The following is a 23,480-nucleotide window of genomic DNA, read 5'->3' on the forward strand; positions in this document are numbered from 1 at the left end:
TAAGCAAACTGATTTCAGGAGGACTGCAAAGTTAACGTAGATCTCAGATGCCAATAACCCATACATCAGCTTCTCTCCCCATAATCCAGTCCCTATATTGTTCTCCTTCAGGGCCTTAAAGTCCCAACTTCCTTTTCTCTCATCACTGTTTCTGTAATCTCCAGCCCTGTCCTTTTCTACCTCAGGAAGAATCCTTCATACAGAGTTTCACACTGCTAATGCTTTTTCAGTGTAGCTAGGAGCTTAAACTGAAGAGGAGCAAATACCCTGCAGAACCACTGGAACAAGAAGATTCTCTGATCCAGTGCTTCCTATCAGAAACATGGCACAGGGATGCTGCTAGGGAAGGGCAGTAGAAACACTTGCTGTGATTCATCTCAACTAAAAATTCAAAACATGGGCTTTTGAAATGTGGGACCTGGATTCTTCCATTTGAAGGACAGGGTGTTGTTTTTAGAACAGGAACATTTCTGGGGCAGTTTATGTAGTCAGTGGCAGTTGGTATCCCCAAAAGTGGTAGTGCTCCAGACTCTATGCAGTTGACCTCTCCAGCTCCATTTACCCAAGATTTCTTTTGCCTCATGGTGGATTTTTCAAGAAAACTTTATCATACTTAAGTGATCTTTAAAAATCACCTTTTTAATACTAAATTTAGCTGGATGCTTAAAGGTAATTAAGAAAAGTGAACATTACAAATATTTCTGAATTTTAAAATAAATGTACTTATTCAGCTTACATGTTTCTTATGTTAACCTCATATAGAGCAGATACACATAGACTCATAGGTTTGGTGTTAAAGCTATAAGCATTTCTGTTAATTTTTTAATGTCAAGTTCCAACTGATTTATGGTAAATCCTGTAGGGTTTTCAAGGCAAGAGACATTCAGAAGTGGTTTGCCAGTGCCTGCTTCTACATAAGTGACTCTGGAATTCCTCGGTGGTCTCCCATCCAAATACTGACCAGGGCTAACTGTGCTTAGCTTCCAGGTTCTGATGAAATCAGGATAGCCTGGGCTATCCAGGTTGGGTTAAAAATTTATGGATAAATAACTGATTTTACCTTTTATTTCTTTAAAGTCCCTCCTGGAAATATGGCAGCCCGACCCCCATGACAGCCCAAACAATTCTAGTTGGGAGAATAGCAGATGGGGAGTGACAGATGGAGGATGCCATTACAAAACTACCAGTACCCTCCCATTAACGCCAACCATGGAGTCACTGATAGTCCCCTTGTTAAGTACTTTTCAATTAAAGTGATGTACTATGTAACATTTTCAGACCAGGGACCTAACCTGATTTCTCTTCATAGTTTGTCAATACCAGATCAGTTCTTAAAAAATATATTGCAGCACTTCAGGGTTTTTTTAATTCATATTTTTCAGGGTGCTGGGTGCACTGCACTGGTGGTAGCTGTGGTTGCAAGGAAATTAGAACTTACCAAAGCTGAAAAACATGTGCATAATTTCATGATGGATACCCAGCTAACTAAAAGAGTAAGTTATACCTGTTGACTGTTTTATGTTCTATAACGCTTCATTTTCTTCTTGGAACATAAATGGTTTTATGAATTCATCTAGCAAAGGGCATTTTCAGTGCAATCCTAAGCAGAGTCAATAGGCTTAGAAGGGTGTAACTATGTTTAGGATTCCACGGCCAGTGTTCAGTCTTCACATCATCTTTGAATATTTGGTCAGCTGGTAGCAGAGTTGATAATATTGTTATAGAGCAACATGATGGAAATAAGCTGATTGGGAAATGAATTAGACTCAAGTACAAGTACCATCACATGCCAGTTTAGTCTGACTGTTTTTCCTTTGATTGACTAACTTTCCCACAGTCCCTCAAAACGTTATTGAGAGAGATTTCATTTGTTAATAGATAGGAGAAATTTACTGTATCTGGACTGATGTGATGAAACAGCTTTTGAGATAAAAGAGTTTGTGAAAAACAGTCAAATTATCGTGTATTCAGCATTTTAGTTACACTTCTTATTGCACACAATTATTTTTATCTGCAAGTACACATTGAGCATGATCTAATCATCCAACTGTATCTTGACATCTCTTCTATGAGTGGTAAATGATCCATGACCACACAATGCAAAGGGAAAATGTCTGCATATGAGTGAACTGTGGGGGGAAATCAGCACATTCATCCAAGGTATTGCATCGCAGTCATAAATGTATGCATCTCGTGGTTCCCCATAGTTGCTAAGGGACGTACTAAGCAGAGGCAGAGAACAGAGACAGTTATGCATTCACTTTCTATAGCATCCAATCTCAGGAGAAGTCATTATTATAAATATTTGTAATAGATACAATGTGCCAGAGAAGACGCAAAAGGGAGATAATGCTATTGTAGTCAGCCTGGTGTTTTCTTTTGTCAAACAGGTGAAAAATGCAGCTGCCAATGTACTCAGGGAAACATGGTTAATTTATAAAAATACAAAGCTGGTAAAAAAGATAGACCATGCAAAAGTAAGGAAACATCAGCGGAAATTCTTGCAAGCTATTCACCAGTAAGTACACTTTTGGTATGTCTTTTTTTCTCCCAGTTAGGAATACTGCAGTAATCAATCAAGATTTGATTTCCAGCACAGATATTTTAGTTCTGCTGGTATGGCAACTAACTATCCCAAACCTACCATCTCTTTGATTTTCTACCTAATTTGCTTTCTGTCAAGGAAAAAAAATATTGCTGTCTGAATGTGTACCCAGGTGTGCATCTGAATGTGCCTCCCATTGAAAGAGAACGTTACCATTGACATTTACATGTGTATTCAGAGGCATTCCAGTGTGCAATGGCTTTATGTCCATTGTAAGTAAAGACAAGACTACCCAAGAAACTGCTTGGAGTTTCTATGAATATCTGAGATGTTGGGGTCCAAAAGTACAAAATTACCTTGAAATAAATGGACCAGTTTCATACATGCCTACTCCCTGTCTTTCTAAGTACAGTCCATGCCCCTTATGCAAAACTGATCTCTTGAGAATGAATTCTCTTTGCTATAGTATATCACATTATATAGCACAGATATTAATGTTAGGGGTTTGCATCTACAAAAACATTCACTGTAACATCAGCTCTCGGCTTGAGGAGGAGGGATTACTGTGATTTTGGGATAGGACATTACTGGTTTGGGATTCAAATCTATGTGGTTTTGGGATTTGGGACCATTATTTTCAATGGAGAATCTATATGAGGGTCTGGGGCAGCTGTTTATTTATTATGGAGGATGTACTGAAATGAATGCCATGAATGCATATTGGGAACAATGAGAGATGCTTGAAAGCCCATTGGATATAATGGGAGCCAGGAATGCTTATTAACTTGCATGGGCTCCATTGAAATGCGAAAATGTGGAACAGTTGCAGTGAAAATGTGGAATGGATTTCAAGAAACCTGCCCTAGACCTGGAAGCATCCAGAGTGGAATGAGCAGTGTTCCCTCTAAGCTGTGTGTATGAGCGGCCACTCATTAACACAGGAAGCCCCGCTCAGCAGCATTCTGGAGCCACACAGCGTCTTGCACTGCCCATTGCCCATTTTAAGATTACAGCAGTTATATTCTGCTTATGATGTGAACTGCTCCCCTCAGTAGGGGGGAGTGGAATTAGAGGGAACATTGCCTGAGAGTAAAATAAAAGTGTTCTGGGATGGGAATGATAGCCCCCAGAATGGAATGACAGCCTCTGGGGGTAGCATAAGTGTTGTAGGATTGGACTCAAAGATAAAATGTACTGGGACTGGAGTGACCACTCCCAAAGTGGAATGACATTCCCATGGAATAGCAGAGGTGTTCTGGGACTAGAATGAAAGAATACTTCTACTGTCTCCAGGGACCAGCATTCCATTCTGGGCACTTTCTAGTCCCAGAACACTTATGCTACCCCACCCAAAGGAGGGAGGGAAAGAGAACTGTGGCTCTCTGTGGCTTGTTTTCAAAGCTGATTGGATGGAAGTGCTCTGTGCTCCTCCCTATAAGGATCCAATCAGAATACAGTACTGCCATTACTTAAGAAACCCATAGAATGTAGGAAAGACATGAGCACACACTGTACCCAGCTAGCAGCTCCCGAACTTGAAAACAACACAGATTTCTTCAGGAAGGGTAGTTTAATTTCATCTCAGATTCCTAATACCATTTCGGAAAAACATGGTAATGACTCAAAATACCAATTTCTGTGCATATATTCCATCTTGGGTATTTCATTATGAACACCCCTATTAATTAATAAGCTGTTAGAATTTTCTCGAAGGCTTTAGGAATGTCTGAGTCATAGCTTATTTTGTTTGCTATCATTCAGTAGTCCTTTGTTATAAGGCAAATAAGTCTGATAATTACTAAACATTTCATTATTAAAATTAACTTAAAATTAATTCAGTTTTTGAAATCAAGGATTCTAACACCATGCCAATTTTAGCAAAATATTTTAATCATTTCATATTGCAATGATTAGTTCATTTACACATTAATAGTATTGCTGCATATTATGCTTATTGAAAAGGTGGTAAGAGAATAATTTGCTCCATTGTGGCATATCACAAAATAAAAGAATAAGCCATATTTATAAAGATATATTGAATAATCCATGAATTGACGAATCCATGAATTAATGGATACCAAACAGATTCCTCATGATTTCCTTTGCAGAGTGGCCAGAATCTAGTGTTTGTTAGGCCAGAGGATGCCAGGAAAGCTTGGGCCACAGGAAAGTGGTGGCAGACAAGAAGTACTACAAGAGTCTCCCCTCAACCTGCCTGATCTGTGGCAAGCAGAGAGACCTCAAGGTGGGGGAAGGGGCTGTAAGAGAATAAAAGGACTGAGCCCAGGGTTATACAGGATAAGAGGGCCCATGAGTATGTCCTGTCTGGGACTATACATCATAATACTAGAATCTGGGTTGCAACAAAAACATAAACAATGTGTATTGCATCAGTTGTTGTAGATTTTCCGGGCTGTATGGTCGCAGTCATGGCATTGTAGGACGTGACGTTTCGCCAGCAGTTGGGGCTGACATCCTCAGAGGTATAACACAGAAAGATGGAGTACTCTCTGTGTCAAGGTGACAAGAAAAATGGTAGGCAGGTAAGTTATGTCTACTTAGGAATTACCATGTCAGATTACACAGGAAAGCCATTGAAATTCATAAACATAAACACAATTTCTACAGGAAAGAAGAGAGTTTAAAAATAAATAGGGCATGGTTTCCTGTCCTGAAAAACACAAAATGCTCTACATCTTACAACAGCACTACAGATAAGATCAGAATTCAACAGCCAATCCATATGCAAAATAACCTCCTTAGGAAAGCTCCTCCATTAGCATGTCACAGCCTGGGGAATTCCGACAAGATAATGACTCAGCCCTACCCCACCTTCCTGAGTAGATATAAATTACCTGCCTACCATTTTTCTTCTCACCTTGACACAGAGAGTACTCCAACTTTCTGTGTTATACCTCTGAGGATGCCAGTCACAGCTGCTGGCGAAACGTCAGGTCCTACAATGCCAAGACTGCAGCCATACAGCCCGGAAAATCTACAACAACTGATGGACTCCAGCCATGAAATCCTTCAACAACATGATGTGTATTGCTTTTAAACAATCCCAGGCAGGAGTTTTAGGTCATTGTGTCGTCTTCATTGAGGATCAAACTAGAGATTACAAAAGAAATCCATGTTTAGGATGATGTGCAATTTTTAAAAAGCTAATTAGCATCTTCACATGGTTTATTTGAATAATGAGGAAGGGTCATCAACTCTTTCCTCCCATGTTTCTTCAATAATTTAAACTGCCCCAGCAAAGCTAATTGCAGTTTTGCAGGAGAAAATATCTGGGTGCAAGTGCTGTACATGTTTGGTTTATAGCAGAGATAGGGGAAAAATAGAAGAGTGAATAGCAGCATTGGGAGAAACTATTAAAATGGTGGGATCTTTTTATGAATTGCAGAAAGTAATCCATTTGTGTTAGATTCAAATGCATAATTTACATGATAGCTGAAAGATGCAGTCTTAAACATGTCTGGTAGGAAGTAACAGCCATTGAATTCAGTGGGATTTACTTCTGAATGAACATGATTTAGGATTAGGTAGACGCTGTTGTGAGCTATCACGTAATCAGTCCACATAAACAGTCTTCACAGTTCATTATCTCTGTATGAGTCTGCATGGAATCTACCCTGCCTGACAATAAAGATACCAAAGGGATACTGATAGGCAAGCAATGTGGTGACTATCATGAGATGGTTCTCATTTAAATTAGAGTATGTGACTTTTAGTTTGCTTATTAACCTTACTTTTTAGGTGCTCACCGTTAGGAATATTTTGAACTTGTTTTTGTAATATATTTTGTAATATATTTGGATTTTTTAACTTATTTGATAGGAATTTATCCTGCAAATAAATAATGCCGCTTTACACCATTAATCTGAAAAAGTGCTGCATAAGGTTATAGATCTTTATTCTGCATCTGCTATTGAGTAAGAAAGTAAAACCATTCCCATTATCTTTCCCTGTCATGCTGTGTCAGCATTCAGTTTTACTGATGGCTTTTCCTTTGTCTGGAATCAGTTGACCCAGAGTCAAATAAATGGGTAAAATTAGATGCTGTATACTAATAAAATAGAAATGTGTCCCATGTCTTTATCCAGTCATACTCTGTTGTATCTTTAGAATGCTAATTTTTATTTATATATTATTGAGTCCAATGTATTTCTCCTTTTTATCTGACAATATATTCTTCATCCACATTACTTCCCCCCCTTTAAATCCTCTTATTGTTTTTTTTTAAACCTTCAATACTAGTCCAATAGTACTAGTGAGTTAGGAAGAAATAGTTTGTTCATATAAATCACATGGTCCTTTAGTGTTAGCATTTGACAAGATGTTAATATTTCATGGCTCTCTAGTCCACCCATGTGTGAAAAGCAAGGGGTGGGTAGAAAGTTGTGTGTATATCATACTGTGTTTGCATCAAGGTTGTATGAGGAGACATTGGCTACTTTCTGACATTGTAAAATGTGGTACAGAAGCTGAGAATTGACTGATATAAACTGATACTACTGATCTTACATCTCAGTTGGACTCAACCATTATTAATCACTATCCCACAGAATGCTATGAGGAAAATGTGTGAACTGCAAGCTACCCAATGGAGCCCATTGCGTTCACATGAAGAGCACCCATTGTGTTGATTTGTTTTAGTCTGTTTTACAGTTTCTTTTCTTTTGTTTTGTCTTTTTATTTCAACAATGAAAATAGAGCTCGGAAGTAAGTTGTGTGAGCTGTTCCTTTCAAATTTGCAGAATTTACCACTGTCTGCATGCAACAAATGGATCCTTTATTTGTGAATTTCAATAGTCTGGTTGCTGCTGTGGAACTGCGATCCAAAGTCATGAGTTTCTTCTGTGATAAGTGAAGTTCATAAGGAAGGAATTAGAGCACCAATATTTCTTAATTTACAGAGAAAGATCTGGCCAGTTTCACTCTTAATCTGACTGCTGCAGCTAAGAAATGATCAATTTATAAAATGTTTGCCTTTGCCAAGTCATATCCATGGCTCATTTATATTCTCCAAAGAATACTAACAGATGTCTCTTTATCAACATACATTTGCAAAAGAGGAATATCAGGAGAAAATCAGTGACATTTTATGAAGTGGACTCTCTGTAAACATAGTATACACACACACAAACCAATTAATCTTGAAGATTAGGATTTAGTCTGAATCAAACCCGATGCAGATTATGTCACTCTATAGTTAAGAAAACTAGAAAGGACAGACCAGGGTGCAAAGAGCTGTGTACAGACCTTTGTTAATACCTTTTTAGTCCAGTTCTCACTGCAGTCTCTCATGCATCTTTAAGCAGTGTCTGGACAAACACTTGTCAGGGATACTGTAGGCTGATCCTGCATGGAGCAGAGGGTTGGACTAGATGGCCTGTATGCCCCTTCCAACTCGGTGATTATATGATTCTATCTCTCAAAAGCCGGTTTTGAAAACTGGGGTACCCTCCAAAACAGCATCCAATGCAGTGCAAGAAGCTATAATTGGAATTTAAAACTGCCAAATTCCTGGCTACATCCACTCTTGCCCTTTGTGTCAGTCACACAATTATACTTGAGAATCAGGATTACATTTCTCCTAGTTTTCCCCAGCTGTTGTTCTAGGTATTAAAATTCCTAATTTGTAGCAATTCTGGGGCATCCATTCCAATTATAGCACACTCATTTCAAGTATGAACAGACATAGCATTATTCTCTTGTCTAGTCTGGAGGTGTGGTTTGTGGCTTGATTGCTGATGGTGTGTGATCCTTCTTTTTTCTGTTCTGTTCTGTGCTGTCCCCTCTGCCATTACATCTTCTGAAAGTTAAAAAGGTGCTGAAAAACTTTAAAGGTTATCAGATTTCTCATAGCATCATGAGCTCGTAGTTTCATGGTCTACATCAAAGGCCCTTTGTCAGTGGCATCTAGCCCATTAAAGCTTATGCTACAGTAGGTGTTAGTCTTTGTGGGGCTTCAAGATCACTTTGGGTCCTTGCTGCAACATGACTTCTAAAAGCCTCTTCCCTATTTTGCTTTGCAATTCCTGCAATTTCTTCAATTCTTACCTAGACAAGGGTCTTCTCCAGATATTGCACTGGAAAGGAAGCTGAACTCAGTACAGAGAACAAGGGGAAAGCTTTGTCGGTTTTATTCTCTCCACTCTTCAGATGGGATTAATAAATCTTTTAATGTCAAGATAAAAGTGCACAACGAAACAAAATACTCTCCTCTTCAACAAGAGAACTTCCATATTTTTTAAAAAAATAAAAATAAAATATATGCTGAGCACCACTTTCCCCAAGTGTAGACAGATACACCTTTGAAGTAAAAGAATAAAACTTCCTTACCTCAGACACCACCAGGGGCTCTGAATAGGGAAAGGGGTGAGCACAGTTGTGCACCTTCCCCCACTAAAGAGGAGAGGAAATTCTAAGTCCATAGCTATCTTTCCCCCACCCAAGAAGGGTCTCCAAGTCTAGACATTCAGTAGTTATTTCTGAATATGCACCTTACTTTACCCCCTCATGGATCACTGCCTTGTCGTGGAGAGGGGGCTTGCATGGTTCGATGAGGCTGTGGGCTATGCCGTGAAGGGCCACCCAAGATGGACAGGCCACAGCAGATAACTCAGACCAAGCGCGATCCCCTGGAGAAGGAAATGGCAACCCACTCCAGTATTTTTGCCAAGAAAACCCCATGGACAGTATCAAAAGGCTTAAAGATATGATGCCGAAAGATGAGCCCCTCAAGTCAGAAGGTGTCCAATGTGCTACTGGGGAAGAGCAGAGGGCAAGTACAAGTAACCCCAGAAAGAGTGAAGCGGCTGGGCCAAAGCCAAAAGGACGCTCAGTTGTGGATGTGTCTGATGGTGAAAGAAAGTCCGATGCTGCAAAGAACAATACTGCATAGGAACCTGGAATGTAAGATCTATGAATCAAGGTAAGCTTGACGAGGTCAAAAATGAGATGGCAAGACTAAACATCGATATCTTAGGAATCAGTGAACTAAAGTGGACAGGAATGGGCGAATTTAACTCAGAAGACCATTATATCTACTACTGTGGCCAGGAATCTCGTAGAAAAAATGGTGTGGCCTTTATAGTCAACAAGAGAGTGCAAAAGGCAGTACTGGGATACAATCTCAAAAATGACAGAATGATTTCTGTCCGATTCCAAGGCAAACCATTCAACATCACAGTAATCCAAGTCTATGCCCCAACCACTGATGCAGAAGAGGCTGAAGTAGACCGGTTCTATGAAGACCTACAACACCTCATAGAACTAACACCAAAAAATGATGTCCTCATCATCATAGGGGACTGGAATGCTAAAGTAGGAAGTCAAAAGGTAACCGGAATAACAGACAAGTTTGGCCTTGGAAAGCAAAATGAAGCAGGGCAAAGGTTAACAGAGTTTTGTCAAGAGAACACACTGGTCATAGCGAACACCCTTTTCCAACAACCTAAGAGGCGACTCTACACATGGACATCACCAGATGGGCAACACCGAAATCAGATTGACTATATAATTTGCAGTCAAAGATGGAGAAGCTCTATCCAGTCAGTAAAAACAAGACCTGGAGCTGACTGTGGTTCAGATCATGAGCTACTCATTGCAAAATTCAGACTTAAACTGAAGAAAATCGGGAAAACCATGAGGCCATTCAGGTTTGACCTAGATCACATCCCTGATGAATATACAGTAGAGGTGAAGAATAGATTCAAGGGTCTGGATTTGATAGATAGAGTGCCTGAAGAACTATGGACAGAGGTTCGTGACATCGTACAGGAGGCAGCAATCACCACCATACCAAAGAAAAAGAAATGCAAGAAAGCAAAATGGCTTTCTGATGAGGCTTTACAAATAGCAGAGGAAAGAAGGAAAGCGAAAGGCAAAGGCGAAAAGGAAAGATTTACCCAACTGAACGCAGATTTCCAGAGAACAGCAAGGAGAGATAAGGAGGCCTTCCTGAATGAACAGTGCAAAGTAATAGAAGAAAACAATAGAATGGGAAGGACTAGAGATCTCTTCAAGAAAATTGGAGAAATCAAGGGAGCGTTCCATGCAAAGCTGGCCATGATAAAGGACAAAAACGGTAGGGACCTAACAGAAGCAGAAGAGATTAGGAAAAGATGGCAAGAATACACAGAAGAACTATACAAGAAAGACCTCAATGTCCTTGACAAACACGACGGTATAATCACTGACCTTGAGCCAGACATCCTGGAATGTGAAGTTAAATGGGCCTTAGAAAGCATTACTAACAACAAAGCTAGTGGAGGTGATGGTATTCCAGCTGAGCTATTCAAAGTCTTAGAAGATGATGCTGTTAAAGTTCTGCACTCCATTTGCCAGCAAATTTGGAAAACGCAACAGTGGCCACAGGATTGGAAAAGATCAGTATACATTCCAATCCCAAAGAAGGGCAATGCCAAGGAATGTTCAAACTATCGCACAATTGCACTCATATCACACGCTAGCAAGGTCATGCTCAAGATCCTACAAGCTAGGCTTCAACAGTACGTGGATAGAGAACTACCAGAAGTACAAGCTGGGTTTCGAAGAGGTAGAGGAACTAGAGATCAAATTGCCAACATTCGCTGGATTATGGAGAAAGCAAGAGAGTACCAGAAAAATATCTACTTCTGCTTCATTGACTATGCTAAAGCTTTTGACTGTGTGGATCACAACAAACTATGGCAGGTCCTTAAAGAGATGGGAGTACCAGACCACCTCACATGTCTCTTGAGAAACCTGTATAAGGGCCAAGAAGCGACAGTTAGAACCGGATACGGAACAACTGATTGGTTCAGCATAGGAAAAGGAGTACGACAAGGATGTATACTGTCACCTTGCTTATTTAATATATATGCAGAGTACATCATGCGAAATGCTGGCCTGGATGAATCACAAGCGGGAATTAAGATTGCTGGGGAAAAGATCAACAACCTCAGATATGCAGATGATACCACTCTAATGGCTGAAAGTGAAAAGGATCTAAAGAGCCTCTTGCTCAGAGTAAAAGAGGAGAGCGCAAAAGTGGGCTTGAAGCTCAACATCAAAAAAACTAAGATCATGGCATCCGGCCCCATCACTCCTTGGCAAATAGAAGGGGAAGCTGTGGAAGTAGTGACAGACTTCACGTTCCTGGGATCCCAGATCACCGCAGACTGTGACTGCAGCCATGAAATTAAAAGACGCCTGCTCCTTGGGAGGAAAGCGATGGCGAACCTAAACAGCATGATAAAAAGTAGAGACATCACCCTGCCAACAAAAGTCCGCATGGTCAAAGCAATGGTATTCCCAGTAGTCATGTATGGCTGTGAGAGTTGGACTATAAGGAAGGCCGAGCGCCGAAGAATAGATTCTTTTGAACTATGGTGCTGGAGGAGACTCTTGAGAGTCCCTTGGACTGCAAGAAGAACAAATCAGTCAATCCTCAAAGAAATCAACCCTGACTGTTCCCTGGAAGGCCAGATAATGAAACTGAAGCTCAAATACTTTGGCCACCAAATGAGAAGGGAGCACTCACTGGAGAAGACCCTGATGCTGGGAAAGATTGAAGGTCAAAGAAGACGGGGATGGCAAAGGATGAGATGGTTAGACAGTGTCATAGATGCAACGAACATGAAGTTGAGCCAACTTCAGAGGACGGTGGAAGACAGGATGGCCTGGCGTGATCTGGTCCATGGGGTCGCGAAGAGTCAGACTCGACTGTGCGACTGAACAACAACAACAACCTTACTTTAACTCTTTTTTTTTTTACATTTTCGATGAGTGCCCTGTACACACACATATCTGATTAAATTCCAGGCAAAATGTGCTTTAAAACTCGTAACAGAATACCAGGAATCCAATCCAGAGGCTCTCTTTTGGAGAAATGACCTGCCTAATTGATATGAGTAGATTTCCTCATTCTGTTCTGTTCTTGTTTCATTGATTTGCTCTACCCTGCATTCTGCTCTGCTCCATATCTTTTCTGATTTTACTTAGAGACTATCTAAAATACATTTCAGAACTGACAGAATTTGCAGTCAATGCCCTTTTTTCCTTTACAGGTTATTGCTGCTTCCAGTTTATCAGAGGATCTTGATGTGAACATAGAATTCTATCAGGATTCCTTTTTTGTTCTGTGATTTAATTAATGCGCATTAGTTAAATCACAATGGATGCCTGATGTGGTCATATTGTAATCAATATTGTATATGCAATATGCATGCAATGGAGCACATCAGTAATCTGTTTTAAAAGAAGCCATGCAAACTGCACACATGCAGTTATCTGAACAAAGACCAGAAATGTAAAAATTAGGAATTACTAATCCATTAGCAATACACTGCGAGATTAGGTAATGCAGAAATCAAAATTCAGGGAGAAATTAGGATAAGCATACCTGTGATATAGAAGGACATTCTCCTTTGCCCACTGCAGAATAAATATCTGTACAGTAAACTTGGACAGTGTTGGTTGCTTCTTTGTTGGGGCTAGAAAGGATATAACAGCACTCCTGTTATATTTCATTTCATTGCTGTTGCTTCTAGTCCCTCAGAATGATTCAAGTTTCCTCTACATGCACACTAACACACACACACATTTTTCTTCTTCCTTTAATTGTGGTTTATAAATTCCCTACCCAAACAAAAATAATGCTGAATTTGTGATCCCATTCATATGTTCATTCTTCATATTGCATTCTAATAAATTCAGTGCAATGTGCTGAAAGGGGTGAGGCATAAGGTTGAATCAAGAAGCAGCTGAGTTCTGGCATTGTGAGATTTATTAGAAATTTGCAAACAACCTTTGATGAAAGAGTTGCACAATTACAATGGTACATATTCAGGATGTACACATTTTAACAAGGAACCCCTATAATTAGTGGTGGTTCTGGCAATGTTGGATTTCTGTCCAGTCACACATAGTTTATACCTATTTAGTGAAGTACAGATTTTCATATCACAAAGTAGTCCACCAAATATTGACAAATGTGGTGTGTTATGGACCTCATCAATTTCTCACACCATTATTAATAATACGTCGTGGATGTGGATTTCCAATGTGTATACCAAGTGGCCTTACCTGCAAGGATTCTGAATTCATTTCAATGAAGGACTGCCAGAGCAACACTGGTTCTGGAGATCCAAGGCCCCACATGGTCTAAAAGCCACATGGGTTTGATCCTGCAATGCAGAGGGGGGAAATCACCCTGGTCTCTTCAGCCCATTGTGCTTCAGAGAGTCTGTTAATAGAAAAAAGAATGAATGGTTGACTTTGTGCAATCCTTCCTCTGTATGGAACAGTATCCAGCACCAGCTTTTCATGTATCAAAGGGGATTGCAAAAGGAAGGTATGCACAGCAAAGATCTAAGTCACTGGTAGGATATAAGCCATCGTGCCCACAACTGCTGGTTTGGACACACAACCTCGTTTATTGCCTTTGTAGCTTTTTGTTGGTAGACTGCCATCATAAGGTAGACAAGCAGTTGTGGGTGTGGATTTCCAGTGTGCACACCAAGTGGCCTTACCAGCAAGGGCTTCACATTCGCTTCAATGGAAATAGCAGCTGTGCATGATCAAAGCCCCTGTGGAGCTACCTCCTCCAATAAAATGAGTAGGAAAGCCTGCCTGCATTTAACCAAATGTTTCAATATTGGAATTATTATAGAGTCCTGGGCACACATTTTAAAATGACAACCATTTATGTTTGTTTGATCCATTCATCGTTTGTAGAAGGCTTTTTTCTATCACTGATAGTTGAGACTAAAGACACTTCTGTCTTTATATGTTTTCAATATTGAGAAAACCAATCTGGGTCTCACTAAGTGAGACTAGTTGGGTACAAGCTTGTAATCAAAGACTTTAAATTTTTCTTATTACAAGGGTTTAAAAACCTATCTTGTTTTCCCTTCTCTTATTATGCTCAGCTAATTAGCACAACTAGAATTTCTTAGGCATCAGGGGAAGAATATACCCAAGAGTATCTTTTATAGTATACATATATGATACTTCTGAGTGTTCTAGTTTAATCATGGGCACATAAACAGTCCAACTAAAACCAATTAAGAAGCCTGTTTTGTGCATGCACATTTTAAAAATTAATGGGATTAAATTCCAAGTCAGCAACATTAAGGGTAGGAATATTAACAAGAATGCTCTTTATTTAGCTGCTGGTCAGATACAAGGTTTTTTTTAAAATTAACAAGGAACTCACTTATCACTGTATTTTCATCAGGTTCAAACTCCTCCTAACCAAATCCATTTCAGACTGAAGAGGGCTTATACCTGTATCTAGTCTTGTAGGCATAAGGAAGACTTTTAATTAAGGAGAAGAGCTAATTATTGTTCATTACTTCCTATGCCTACTTGCCATGATACTGGAGCTTTAAGGAATGTTTTGGCTTTCTTTCATACACTATGAATAAATCCTTACCTCCCACTTTGAATTCAGCGTTAACCATGGCAATTAGTAGTCTCGGGGACATCACATTTCCTTGCTCTCTTTCTTTTTTGCGGTGTTAAGGAAGCATGCTTTTCATTGTACCAGACACATAAACAGTTATGACTGTACACAAAGTATCCAAGACATTGTCCATGCAGTTATCTGTCTAGATGCATGCTGTATGAAAGTTTTTGAGCTGGCAAAAACAGTTATCTAACTTGAATTTTCATCTTTTAGATTAAGAAGTGTTAAAATGGAACAGAGAAAACTGAATGATCAGGCAAACACTTTGGTGGACTTGGCAAAGGTTGGTGTAAAATTTATGAGTATTTTCCACTGCTCAAGATTTATGAATCAGTGAGCTTCTAAGGGAATAAAAGGAAGGAAAGGAAAGGTGTAAAAAGAGGTGTCAATGAGTTTATTTTCGTTTGTAAAATGACACAACTGAATAACCTCTAAAGTTCAAGATAAAAGGTAATTCAGTAGTATCTAACTCCACATAGATTGAATTGATATACAGCAATGATGGTTGTTGGAAGCATGGTTCACAAAGAACAGAATTTCAACATATAGTGGTAAAGTTGCTCTGTGATTAAGAATGTCTGGACAAAAGTATTGGAAGAAAACTGACTGGATGCTAAATTCTGGTAGGGTTGTAAGATACTTATGGGCTTTTCTGCATGGGTTTTTGTTCTGGTCCCATACTTCTAGGGATGGGCATGAACCAAAAACAGTGATATGGTTTATGGTTTATGGCATGAGCCGTTCACAAACCATGGGATGTCACAAACTTTTAGCCACCTCACAGATCAGTTCAGTTTGTGAGGTGGTAGAATGCCCCCATGGCATGTGAGAGACATAAAACTCACAAGAAATCTCTGGCTGACTCTCCTCTACCTGCCCAACACGTTTGGTGAGAATTGAATTTATGTCCCCCAGGAAGTGCTATCTGGAGAAATGACCACAGTGGTCATTTTGACAGGCTCAGGTTCAGGAGGTTCAGAAGTGTATAGATTGGATTCTGTGCAAGCTAGAGGCACCAATCTTGGAGGGCATGTAGAGAAGCATCCAGGGGAGGTCCACTGTGAGTTTGTTGTCTCTAGCTCACACAGGATCCATTCTATACACCCCTGAACCTCTTGAACTTGCACCCATCAAAATGATCGAGGTTCAGGAATGTATAGAATGGATCCTGTGCAAGCCAGAGACATCAAAGTTGCAGGGGACCTCCCTCAGAAGCTCTTCTACATGTCCTCCAAGTTGTTGCTTTGAAGTTATGTAAATATTTTGACTGAGTGAAGACAGTGTGTCTGGATATCTCTGCTCACAAACTGGCATAAACTTCCACAGTTTGTGGAAAGTTAGTGGCACTTGACCTGCCATGAACTTGACTTCATGAACCACAAACGGCCCAGAATTCGTCATCAACTTTAGTCTGTGAGCCAATTCGTGCCCATCCTTGCATACTGCTTTGGTTTATCTCCTGATTTCCACATACAGTTTTTGTGCCTTTAGTTTTCCTTCAGTTTTCTTGTTTCCCCCTGGGTTTTTTCCATTTCTTTTGAGATCACTTTTACCCCAGTCTTTTTCTGGAAGCTGATTTTAAGTCACCTTTTCCTTCTGCTTATTGATACACTGCTATAATGGTAGATCAAGCAGGTTCTCTGAATTCCCAGCTTTAATTTTTCTAAAAAGTTAAGTTTCTAGCTGCTTCCCTTGCAGAGGTATAAGGGAAAATGCATATATCCATAAAGGAAGGGGCTAGAAAGTAACTTTAAAAATGCAAGCTGGAAACTCAGATAACCTGCCTGACCTATCATTGCAGCACTGTATCAATATATCAATATTTTAATGCAGTTTTTAGAATGTAGCCATGATATTGAGATATTGATAAAACAAAGGGGGTGCTGTGATGCTACTGATGACAACAGCACTGTCCCTTGAAGTCTCTGATTATTTAAGGTTTGTGCAGAATAAAATGAACTGACTCCACATCAGTGAAAACGCAGAAGGAGGACAGACATGGGGTAGAACTGTGCCCAAACCAATTCCAATGCTTGTGGATACACTTCCAAGAAAATCAGGAGTAAGTAAAGCATGTGGAAAAGCCCTGTGTTAAATTTAAATATAGGGCAATAGTGTGTCAAAGATGGTAATATCTGACAACTGGAAGAGTACAAAGAGATTAAGTATTAAAATTTGGACAGCCAAGGTATGGCGACTTGTAAAATTACTGAAATGAATAGAATTAGTTCATATAAGGAATAAGTTCATATTAAGGAAACTCATTTTGCAGGCAGTTGGTAACCATTTCATATATTTTAGCATAATGAATTGTATTTTTCTATAGATTTATTCAATTGTGCCAAATTTTTATAACTCTCAAAATGTATATATTTATATATACATACACATTTGTAACTTATAGAATTGTGCAAATCACATGTAATTATAAAAATTATATGACATGATATACATACATTCATTATTTATTTCATTGGACATATGGCCCGCTCTCCCGTGCACAGCAGGGCTCAGGGCGACAACACCATTTAAACAGTACCATAAATTAATTATTAAAAACAGTTGTCATAACAATAAGTTTAAGTTTTAATACGTATACACATATGGTAGTAATTCAGTATACTATCAAAATAAGTAAGTTGACAAGAGCTACAGTCATATTTACATAATTCTTAGGCTAAAAAATGTCTATTCATTGCGTGTCTGCAATAAACCTAACTTTATCCCTATACATAACCATGTATTTCCTGGATGATGTTGAGGAATATCCATGAACATTTTAATTGCTGAATGTGTAACAGTGCCATCCTAAGCAAAGTTACATAATTCCAAGCCAATCGATGTTAATGGTTGTAGAAGGGTATAATCCTGCTTAGGATGGTACTGTATAACTTTCAAAATGATAAACTTCCTCAATAGTTGCACCTTGTAACAATGTCTCTAAGCTGTTGGTCCTGGGAGATTTCAACATCCATGTCGATGATGTGACGTCCTCTCAGGCCTGGGACCTAGTGACATCCATGGAGGTGCTGGGGCTCTCCCAATTTGTATTTATTCCCACGCATCAAGCAGGCCACACGCTGGACTTGATTTTGGAGACGGGGATAAATGTGAATCTGGAAACTGCTGAGGCAGTGCCATGGTCACATCACTTCACCCTGAAGGCCTGGCTGAGCACACCAAACCCTCCCTGTTTAGACAGTACGTGAAGTTATGCTCACCCGCAGAGCCTAATGGACACTAATTGGCTTCAGATTGCTTTGTGGGATCCAATGTCCCCTAGCAATTCATTAGATGTGCTGGTGGAGGACTGGCATTGCCAACTCTCTGAAGCCATCAACGAGATCCTCCCTCCATGCCCTCTCTGCCCTTGGGCCAATCTAGCTTCATGGTAAACCCCAGAGCCACAGAGGATGAAACAAGTGCTGAGACAGCTAGAGCGGGGGTGGCAATGTATTTATTTATTTATTTAAAGTCAAATTTATACCCCGCCCTCCCTGCAAAGCAGGCTCAGGGTGGCTTCCAACAACAAACACAACAATACAGAATAAAAACATAAATAATACAGAATTAAAACACAGCATTTAAATTAGAACATTACAAATATCAAAATACTGGCAGCAGTTAAAAATCAAACGAATAAAGTGCTTTCCAACAAAGTGCTTCGATGTTATTCCACATAAAGTGTTTAGATGTTATTCGGCTCATTCTTAAAGCAGCTGCTCGATGTTAACATTACGAGCTGTGCACTAGGGCAACGGCAGCAGCCCCTAATTGTATGCCTGGCTGAAGAGCTCCATCTTGCAGGCCCTGTGGAACTGTGAGAGGTCCCGCAGGGCCCTGATCTCTTCCGGGAGCTCGTTCCACCAGGTAGGGGCCACCACCGAAAAGGCCCCAGCCCTAGTAGCAGCTAGCCTGGCCTCCCTAGGGCCAGGGAGGGTCAACCGATTTTGAGACCCAGACCGTAGTGCTCTCTGGGGTATATACAGGGAAAGGCGGTCCCGTAGGTATGTTGGACCCTGGCCATATAGGGCTTTAAAGGTAAGAACCAGCACTTTGAAGCGGATTCGGTATGCTATTGGCAGCCAGTGCAGTGTCCTCAGTGCAGGCTGGATGTGCTCCCATCTAGGGACACCCATAAACAGCCTGGCCGCGGCATTCTGCACTAGCTGCAGCTTCCGGATCCGCAACAAAGGCAGCCCCATGTACAGAGCATTGTGACAAAGTGGCAAAAACATAGATGTTTATGAAAGTCTATGAAATGGCAATGAAGGCTGCAAAGAAAGACTTCTATGCGGCCTCCATTGCATCTGTGAGCTCTCACTTGCCCAATTGTTTAGAACTATTCGGTCACTAACTACCTTGCCGCGAGGCAAACAAAACAGTAGGGAATTGGCTATCAGCTGTGAGGGATTTGTAAGCTATTTCTCATCCAAAGTCATGTTGCTCTACTGGACCACAACTGATACAGCAAAGGAACTGGAAGCTCCTCGCCGGTCTTCAGGTCGACTTTTGGACCACTTTAGCCAACTCTCTTGGGAGGATGTAAACAGGATCCTGGCAGCTGTGAGGCCTACCACTTGCCTCCTTAACCTGTGCCTATTCTGGCTGGTCAAGGTCTGCTGGGCTTGGGTCTGGGCCCCACTGGAAGGGATTATCAACTAGTCCCTTTCATTGGGGACTTTCCCCACTCTTTAAAAATCCATCACTGGACCCTGCGGTCCTAGCCAACTACTGCCCAGTTTTGAACTTGCTGTTACTGGACAAGGAAGTTGAGAGGGCGGTGGCTGAGCAGCTTCAGGCTTTCCTGGATGACACATCCAGACTGGATCCATTCCATCTGGCAACAGGACAGAGATGGCACTGATCACCCTCACAGATGACCTCTGGAGACACCTGGATTGGGGCAGTTCAGTGCTGCTGTTACTTCTTGGCTGTGTTTGACACAAATGATTATGATCTAATGACCCACTGCTTGGGTGATGTAGGAATAAGGCAGACTGCCTTACAATGGCTTTCCTCCTTTCTCTATGGTCGGGGACAGAAGGTAGCGCTCAGTGAGACAGTCTCCCAGTGATACCACTGGAACGTGGAGTGCTGTAGGGGACAATCATCTCACCAATGTTGTTCAACATCTATATGTGCCCCTTCACCCAATTTGTATGCAGGTTTGGGCTGGGTTGTCACCAGTATGCTGATGACATCCAGCTCTATCTGTTGATGGACAGCTGCCTGGACTCCACCCCAGATAATTTGGACAGGGCTTTGGAGGCCATGGCTGGGTGGTTACAGCAGAACTGGCTGAAACTTAATCCAACAAAGACAGAGGTCCTGTACGTGAGTTCGGGTGATAGGCTTGGGAGTCAGGCTCCTGACCCTGGACAGGGCACTGTTGGTGCTGCCGCAGAAGGTGAGGCACCTATGGGTGATCCTGGATGCCTCACTCTCTATGGAGGGCCAGGTCACTACTGTTGCCAGGTCTGCCTTTTATCATCTTTGGCAGATCAGGTAACTGGTTCCCTATCTCTCTTCCTGGGACTTGGCTACAGTGACCCATGCAATGGTCACTTCCAGGTTAGATTACTGTAAATCACTTAACATTTCAAGGTGATGGTATTAACCTTTAAGGCCCTATGTGGCCTGGGACCAACATATCTAAGGGACCGTTTTTGTCCCATATGTCCCTCGGAGAGCCTTGCGCTCTGCTGACCAACATCTGCTGGTTGTCCCCGGCCCAAAGGACATCTGTTTAGCCTCAACCAGGGCTTCTTGGGCCTCTTCACAGATCAAAGTTTTTGGATGTGTACTTAAAATGTTCTTGTGTACATATAAAAATGAACATGTGCTTGCAAGAAACCTACATTTTCATTGTACAACTTGTGGTATATCTATGGTTGTCCCCTGAAGAACTCCAAAATAAGGAACACACTATGAAATCATAAGAAAATGTTGCCTTACATGTTAAAGAACAATACACGTACTTTATAAGAATATATTGTAATATGTTATTTGCAGTTATGAAACATCTCTTCTTTTCCCACAGTATTTCAGCAATAAATAAATGAGAAAGCATTCCTTGTAATAAGGAACAGATTAGTGTACACACAGCAAGCACCTGTGATAGGCAGCAGTTCAGCACTACATGTAAACATAGTGGAAAATGTGTTTGTGACATCATGTGTGCAAAGACACTTAGACAGGAAGTTCTTTTCTGAATGGTGGGAGGAAATGAAAGTAGGACAGATCTTTAAAAACCCGTGTTCCACAGACAGAGGATTTCCCCCCAACTCCAAACAGTACTATTCATTTGAAATATTTTTCTGCATATCTGGAAGAATTTTCTGACTAATCCAGATCATAATTTGCTTGATATTTGGAACTGCTCCACTAAGAAATCCTTTGTCATGCACCGCTGTAGCACCACCTGGAATGAACACCACTGGTGGAACTGGCAGCTTTCTACCACTCTCCCTCTGCATTTTCTGTCACTGTGTGTGGTTAAAAGGAGATGACTTAAATGTTTAGAAAGCAGCAAAGAGGGTCCATTTTTGCCCCATTCTTTTCTGTTTTCCTTTTTTTCAGACACAAAACATCATGTATGATATGATTTCTGACTTAAATGAAAGAAGCGAAGACTTTGAGAAGAGGATTGTTACTCTGGAAACAAAACTGGAAACATTAATTGGTAGCATTCAAGCTCTCCCAGGACTGATTAGCCAGACAATCAGCCAGCAGCAAAGGGATTTCCTTGAAGCTCAGATGCAAAACTATGACAAGCATATGACCTACAGTGCGGAGCGATCCAGGTCCTTGTCCAGGAGAAGGAGGTCCTCCTCTACAGCACCACCCACTTCATCAGAGAGTAGCTAGAAGAGACTAAGTTAACCACAAAATAAAGACTTCTTTGCCATCATATGGTCAATATTTTAGCTTTTATTGTAAAGCCTTATGGTTCTAATCAGTGTTATCTGGGTTCTGATGTCAGAATTCTGGAAACCTGAACACAAAGTTTTAGGCCAAAATGAGTGAAAACTCCTTTTTTTTCCTTTCAGATGCACAGTGAATGCACCTATAATTGCTATATAGATTGTTCCTCCTGTAATTAACTTTTTATTCATGCACTTCCAACAAACTTTACTACTACCGTATACAATATAATAAAAGGGTTAATTTCTGCACTTTGATTTCAACATTCCTAATTCTTAACCATTTTTACTCAAATGTTGAAAATGCTTTAGTTATTACAAGAGGTTATTATAAGATCTCATTACATATATTTTTCAAACTGGAAAAGAAAGGTTAAAGTGTAACATTTATTAATTTAGAAGAATGTGCATAATTTTCTTTGGCTGTAGTTCTATGTTTATTTACATGCAGTCAATCTAACTGATCTTAATAGCTTTACAGATGCATAACTGGCTGCAGGATTCCAGCCTGTTTGCACAGTCCTTTGGCTATGTACATCAAGTCTGCATGTCCATTCAGAATTTTAATTTTTCATTTTGCAGAGGTGAACAGGCCAGTCACGTTACACTGGTGTGAGTGTATTTTACAAATGGTGCTGAGAGTTGCTGCTGTAGGCCCTTACCTTCTTGTTCATAAGCTCCAAATATGTGTAATGCCATATATTCTACTAGACTGTGGAAAATACTTGTTTATCAGAAACTGAAGGAGGGGCTATGTAACATATTAGTCCCTTTAAAATCCTCTTCATGTGTTCACATGGAGAATGGAGGAGTAAGATCAGCATATATTTATGCTCTTTTTTGAGAAAGTCCCCATTGACCAAAAGTGTCTTGGCATCCGAATGTATGTTTTGTGAGTCAACAGAAATTCAGACCTAATATCTTTATCCCAGTTTTTCAGTGTCCACATACAGTTGGTTGGATCCAATAATTTCCTTCTGCTAAATGAGGTGTCTTTTACCACTGCAGCAAAGCTTCTTCATCTAGAGCCAGGCCTGTCACTAGGGTTAAGAACATACGAACATAAGAGAAGCCAATGTTGGATCAGGCCAATGGCCCATCTAGTCCAACGTTACGTCACACAGTGGCCAAAAATACCAGATGCTATCAGGAAGTCCAGCAGTGGGGCCAGGACACTAGAAGCCCTCCCACTGTTGCCCCCCCAAGCACCAAGAATATAGTGCATCACTTGCCCCAGACTGAGAGTTCCTATCTATACCTTGTGGCTAATAGCCACTGATGGACCTCTGCTCCATATCTTTATATCTAATTCCAACAGGGGATGGGTTGTGTAGATACTTATTTCTGCCAACAGAAGGCTCACTCTCCCCCAACAGCTTTTCCTACATAGTCAGTAGACTTCCTGTGTCTGCAGAAAAATCCAAGAAGTAAAAAAAAAAAAAAAAATCCCTTCAGGGAGGGTTGAATTCCCCCCAATACCTTTTGAAATGGCCTCTGCAGGGATCTAACTCCAGACATCAATGGTGAGAGATTAGAATGTTCAGGGTGG

The 23,480-nt window shown here is 40.6% G+C and overlaps 1 protein-coding gene across 1 annotated transcript in view; it reads left to right on the forward strand.

The window, feature by feature from the left end:
* The window catches only part of LOC107115580 (small conductance calcium-activated potassium channel protein 2-like), a 121,601-nt gene extending 99,714 nt beyond the window's left edge, over positions 1-21,887 (forward strand). Inside the window, exons 5-8 of the mRNA XM_015417321.1 lie at positions 1,383-1,493; positions 2,391-2,518; positions 15,219-15,288; positions 21,588-21,887. Coding sequence (XP_015272807.1) covers positions 1,383-1,493; positions 2,391-2,518; positions 15,219-15,288; positions 21,588-21,875 — 597 coding nt within the window. The 3' untranslated portion in view covers positions 21,876-21,887. The remainder of the gene's footprint in view (positions 1-1,382; positions 1,494-2,390; positions 2,519-15,218; positions 15,289-21,587) is intronic.
* The last annotated feature ends 1,593 nt before the right edge of the window (positions 21,888-23,480 follow it).

This window comes from Gekko japonicus, unplaced genomic scaffold (assembly GCF_001447785.1).
Source record: "Gekko japonicus isolate JY-2015 unplaced genomic scaffold, Gekko_japonicus_V1.1 scaffold2034, whole genome shotgun sequence".
Taxonomy (NCBI): domain Eukaryota; kingdom Metazoa; phylum Chordata; class Lepidosauria; order Squamata; family Gekkonidae; genus Gekko; species Gekko japonicus.